The following is a 5,839-nucleotide window of genomic DNA, read 5'->3' as shown; positions in this document are numbered from 1 at the left end:
TGGTGCGGGTCCGGATTATGATTTGTTCTCGTCAATATCGTTTGGTTGGAGCGGAAACAGCATGCACACTTCTAACAACCACAAATATTTACATTTTAGTCCCTTATACTATTGACAAAAATCCAGATCAAGCCAATAATTTTTTACTAAATACCAACTATGGCCAATTTGTTTGATAATCTTTCTGTTTTATGTTTTCACATCAGGTTTCTTAGAGAATGGTATTTACTGAGAGAAACAGTACGAGTAGTTAGATTGTTACTGTCTTTTTTTGGCAATAGAAGGGTCTTTTTGTAAATTATAAATATAAACTGTAGACTTGGTATTGATATTTTTTTAATTTAATAATTCTATCAAATGTATTTGGATTTTGTCGCTAAGCGACTTCTGTTTGTTTTACAAAATAATGTAACCAAAAACAGAAAACATTAATGTTAATTAATAAACAAATGTTAGGGGTCGTTTACTAAACACTTACTTGGTAAGTACTTACCTAATAAATTTGATACATTGGATGAACATGAAAAGAGCCACGAATCTTACCAGGTAAGAGCGATGAGAAGGATGGAGAGTCTTATTCAGTAAGTGAGGATGACGACTCTTACCCAGTAAATTGTTGCATTCGATATGTTTTGATATATACTAAAATCTTACGCATCGAAATAAATCATAGTGTTGACTTTTATCGGTAAGCACTTACCGAGTAAACAATTGGATAAACGACTCCTTAGATTGGTTGCTTGATTCCTTCGGACTTTGGTATCCAATGAATTGAGAAAAAGCCAAATTTAAGTGTTAACAAGTATGGTTGGAAACCAAGTGGTTGGATGTGGTACATTTTGACTTTCAAAATAAGAAATTTATGCAGATAATTATGGACTTTGTCTACATCTAATAATTAAATATTCATTAATAGCTTAATTTTGGGTTGAATAATTCTTTTTGTACAGAAATTCATTTAATTGTTGTTGCATATAAATGATATATTATCAACAAATGAATATGAGTGTGAAAATTGGAAAGGCGGCTGCCGGCTTTATTAGATTAAGCGTGTATACAAACCGGGTGGGCCGACTTGGAATATTTTCATCCGGACTCCTTTGAGTTTATTATTTTTAACAGTAATTCATACACAAAATTATATTCAAGTACATGTAATATTAAATATATTTTTTTTTATTAATTTAACAAATAAAATATTAATAATTAAATGAGCTAAATTAGGTGAAAAGACCACAAGAGAGAGAGAGAGACATACGAAGGACCATATGAACCACCCATAGATGTATCAATTTGGATTGGTGATGGATACATGCCAAATGGTTTTTAGAGTGTTGTTAATATCGATATTGGTATATATTTTTATTTTATATATTTTTATTAAATATTATGTTTTTGTTTATAATATTAATGTGAGTTTAATTATTATTTAGAAATATGTGATTTGACGTATATTGATTCCATTCTAAAATTGATGAGCATGAAATCCTTAGGAAATCGTATGGTTAACCCTTTCGGATCGTGACATTCTTTTAGATCTTTTGAAATTTTGTTTTTTTATCAACCATACAACAGTTCTAATAAATTTTGTAGCAAATAGTTATTCTTTGAGTCTTTTCTCGATATCAAATTCAAAATATAAAAAATTAGTTGAAAAATAAAACGAAAGATATATATTTTTTTAGTTTTTCTCTCATTTCTCTTCTTTTTTCTTCAACCCCTCCTTTCTTTTCTCTCTATATAACTACACAAACATGTAATTGAATATGTACATTATGAACACTTTCTTAAAATAATATATAGTTTATGAAAACATTTTAAAATTATAAAATCTGATATAGTTTGTGAATATATTGTAAACACCAACTAAATCAATAAAAAATGAATCTAAATCAAATGCAACACTTGTGAACATCATAGTAAAAAATTTCTTAAGATTGTTTACATTTAGTTCACATTATGTGCATATTTAATTGTACGTATATGCTGATACAAAGATACGAGGGAGGAGAGGAAAGAGAGATAGAAACATGTATTGAATTTCCTAAGAAAATATTAATTTTTATTTAATAAAAAATGTTAACTATCTTTTTAACTAATGATATTAATTATCTTAAATTAGTGATTCAAGATACAAGTTTCATAAAATTTGAAGTTATCAAATAATTAAGTCTCACTGTAACAAAATTGTTCGACAGTTATAACAGTTAACGTATATTTACATTTTGTATGCCTCATTTACCTAAAATACAATCATCAATTGTAAGAAATTTAAATCATATAATAAAATTATTCGAGTTTCAGTTTTGTCCATAAACCGACCATTGCCAACATCATGGTAAAAAACATGGTGGTTTCATTATGGTTTTGAGGGTTTCTTTTTTCTTTGGTTCCGTTGAATTCAATTTCCAGCTTTTTCGACTATCAGATTTTCTTTTTCATCCTTAATGCGAGAATTATATCTCTATATATATCATCAATTTTAGCAACCAATTATCAGTTATAAACATATGTGAGTGTTAATAGACCAATATTGGAATGAATGAGATGTAAATTATAAGTCTATAAATGCCTTGTTTTCTGAATCTAAATATTAATGAGAATTATAAAACAAAAATGTTGGAATTTGATGTAAATGACCAGATATTTCTTAATATTCACATATTTAAGTCATCAAAAATACAAGAAAAATTGAAAAAAAAAAAAAAAAAAAGTAACCCAAGAACTTAACCCCCAAAACGAAACTAAACGGTTTGCAATTGAAGTGGCTTTGGTTGAGCCATGGTTCTTCTCTTCCACAAGTTAATTTCTTTTCTTGGCTCTAAGTTTACACCTCCAACCCTGATGAAATCATCACAAACCCCTTTGGTTCTCTCCATGACTGGTGCTGATGAAGGGATCTTGATCTCTTCATCGCCGTCGCTTCCACCACATCTTTCGTCGTCCGTGAAATAATTCCGATGAGCGGAATCCAACGGTGCAACCTGTGTTGTCCAATCGAAATTCGAAAAAGCGTCTCTCCCGCTAGAGAATCTCTTCATTGTGCTCAAACATGGAGCCTTCTGATGAAGATTCAACTCCGTCTTCGACTTGTTGTTGGTTGCATCGGACTTTCTCCCGCCTTTGACAGATCCGCCGCGGAATAGGCCACGGATTCCTGATTTTTTCTTACTCTTAACAACCACTGGATCGACTTTTGCTGACTTTTCTTCTTCGTCTTCTTTGTAGTGGGTTCTTACGGTGGTGAAAGACGTTGTTCGTGAAACTTTATTGGTGGGTTTTGCGAGCGTCGGTGGTAGTTTGTTGGTGGCCCCAGCGCTAGCGGCGGCGAGTTTTTTCCGGTAGTGTTTGCACTTGACCTGACCCATGCAAGACACCCTTGGAGAAGTGGGTTCATATACAAGCGCGTAAGTTGAATCGTTCTTGATTTTCCGGCGATTGTCCGACGGAATTATGGAAACCATAGGTCCTGAGAAACCAATTCCGAGATTGGATTTGTGGGTTTTTTCCGACGATCTCTTATCTTTTGCCGGACTGTAAAGTGGAGGGTTTTGAAATGAAACAGACGATGTTGCTCTTGGTAGAAACTTCAAGATCTTGCTTATTGGCTTTGCTGCTGCCTTTTGTTGTTCCATCTTTGACACCAAATCTGTTTCTCTCTCTAAGAACTAGTTGTGGTTCTTCTCACTCTATATGTATATATCTGCTGTATCTAAAATGATGAATGGTATTATTGAAAAACCCTTGTGTGGCTAGTAGGCTATATATATACGATGCATATGGTCTTTTAAGGAAAGAGTGAGGAAGAGAGGCCAGGAGAGAGATCTATGTTTTGGGTCAAACTAAGGGCAGATACGACCAAGCAAACTCGATGCATGGCATATTATATAATCTGTATAAACCGTTCAAAAGGCATATATATATGTATATATGAAATTGTCAATCACACTTCAAAATTTAAAAAGGGTATTTAAAAGCTATTAATATATAATCTCCCAACGTGTACAATTTTCACAAAACTACTTTCCCACTTTATGTCCTATAATGGTTAAAATATTGGGTTTTAAACTTTCAAAATTATCATTCTTGTTATTGCAAGTTATATTTATTTACTTAATTCAAATTTGTATGGTATTAAAGTTAATTAAACGTGTCGGGCGGACTTAATCCGTTAAGTTGAACACCACGAATGCGGCTACAAATATTTTGATTTATCCCCCAATTTTATAGACAAAAACATGCCACATATTTTTAAGGGGAAAATCAATTTCAAAATTTTTATTTATGTAATAGTAATAATTATTACTACAAGATATTGTAAAATTGATTGTAATCCATATAAGTTCTTTCTTTTCAAATGATTTTTAAGGGATTTGATTTATAATCAAGTTTGATACATCAATTTCATCTAATAGAATCAATAATAATTTTGATAATTAACATTTTTCACTTTAAAATTGTTTCTTCTTTGTATTATTATTTCAAATTTACTATTTATACTCATTAAACCATAAGATTAGCTCAATTACCAATAAGGTTTAAGTCTTGATAGATTTTCATGATAGATCATTGGTTCGAATCCTATAAAATCATTGATGATTTTTCTATCTGTTTTCTAGACCCTATGAGATTAGTTGAGGTGTACAAAGAGTTATGATTAAAAAAAACCTGATGAAAATTAAGTTTGATGATTCTACTTTTACACTTCTTTTTGTAACTATATTTAGACAATAACTAGGAACGTGGTGGTTTGTCACATAAAAACAAAAATAATGGTCAAAACTAAACAAGTCCAAAACATCGGCTGCATGGAGTGAGACTAACTTTTAAGTGATATATTTAGGAATTAAAAAATAAAATACAAAAGGGTGAATTAATTGGTAGCCTCATTTGACTGGTGACTGGTGAGTACACCCTTTTCCTTCAATAACTTCACATATAATTATTTCTATTATTTTTTTGAAAATGGTATTTAAATCTTTTCGAATATCTAAAAAAACTACTCCATGATTTAAAAAATTGCAAATAAAAATAATTTTGGATGTAATTTCGAACATTTAATAATTTTGGTTTGTTATTACATACGAAAATATTCTATTAATTTTGGACATGACAATATGCATGGTGAAACTTTATTAACTCAGAAAAGGGAAAGGAGGTGATGGAGTGAGTCATCCTTAGAAATTTGGAAATCTAAGCCTTGAAGAAGAAAACAAAAAGATAAGTGGCTCTAAAAAACCTTTGTAAAGTCAAAAACAATCAACAAGATGAAACCACCTCCGATACATACATATGTCTTAGACATGTTTTCGTTGCGAATGATTTGCTCGTTAATTTGTTCCGTCAAAAGGGCGGCTAACAAAGCTTTAATTCTTTTGTGCTTTGTCCCTTTGTTAAAGGAATAAAAATTCGATGTACATAAGTTTTATGTCTCTTTTCTGTTTACCAATAAAAACATATTTAAGGACAAAGAGAGTTTTATTCGTAGGAGGATTTGGGACTCCATGCAATATAATTAGGCTAAGCGCGCAAATTAAAAAGAATTTTGTGTTGGTGATGATAGCTTGATTGTTGGTCTCTCTTCATGATTCGTCATATGAGGAAATGAAGTTTTGGCAGGTATATCGGTGTGTTGGGTCCCATTCTTTGAGGATGTCACAATGACATGTATGTTATATATATAGCTTATAACAATAATAATTGCCAAACTTGTGTTATAGATACTGTAATATCCTCATATAACTACATATTTCATATATTATGAAATACAAATTTATACATTTAATCCCAATATATATATAGTAGTTTTTTTCTTTCTTTCTTTTTTCACAACTCACAC

The 5,839-nt window shown here is 30.9% G+C and overlaps 1 protein-coding gene across 1 annotated transcript; it reads right to left on the bottom strand.

Annotated features, from left to right (window-relative positions):
* Positions 1-2,573: 2,573 nt before the first annotated feature.
* Positions 2,574-3,732, bottom strand: LOC112525446 (uncharacterized protein At1g76070-like). The gene has a single exon (XM_025135579.1). The coding sequence runs from the start codon at positions 3,633-3,635 to the stop codon at positions 2,745-2,747; it is 891 nt and encodes a 296-aa protein (XP_024991347.1). The 5' UTR covers positions 3,636-3,732; the 3' UTR covers positions 2,574-2,744.
* Positions 3,733-5,839: the final 2,107 nt, after the last annotated feature.

This window comes from Cynara cardunculus, assembly GCF_001531365.2.
Source record: "Cynara cardunculus var. scolymus isolate 2C chromosome LG 13, CcrdV1, whole genome shotgun sequence".
NCBI lineage: Eukaryota > Viridiplantae > Streptophyta > Magnoliopsida > Asterales > Asteraceae > Cynara > Cynara cardunculus.
Note: the sequence above shows the minus strand (reverse complement) of the source record. Positions and strands in the feature narration are given on the sequence as shown.

Excerpts from the sequence above, each read along its gene's own strand:
- LOC112525446 (XM_025135579.1), bottom strand. The coding sequence starts at position 3,635 with ATGGAACAACAAAAGGCAGCAGCAAAGCCAATAAGCAAGATCTTGAAG.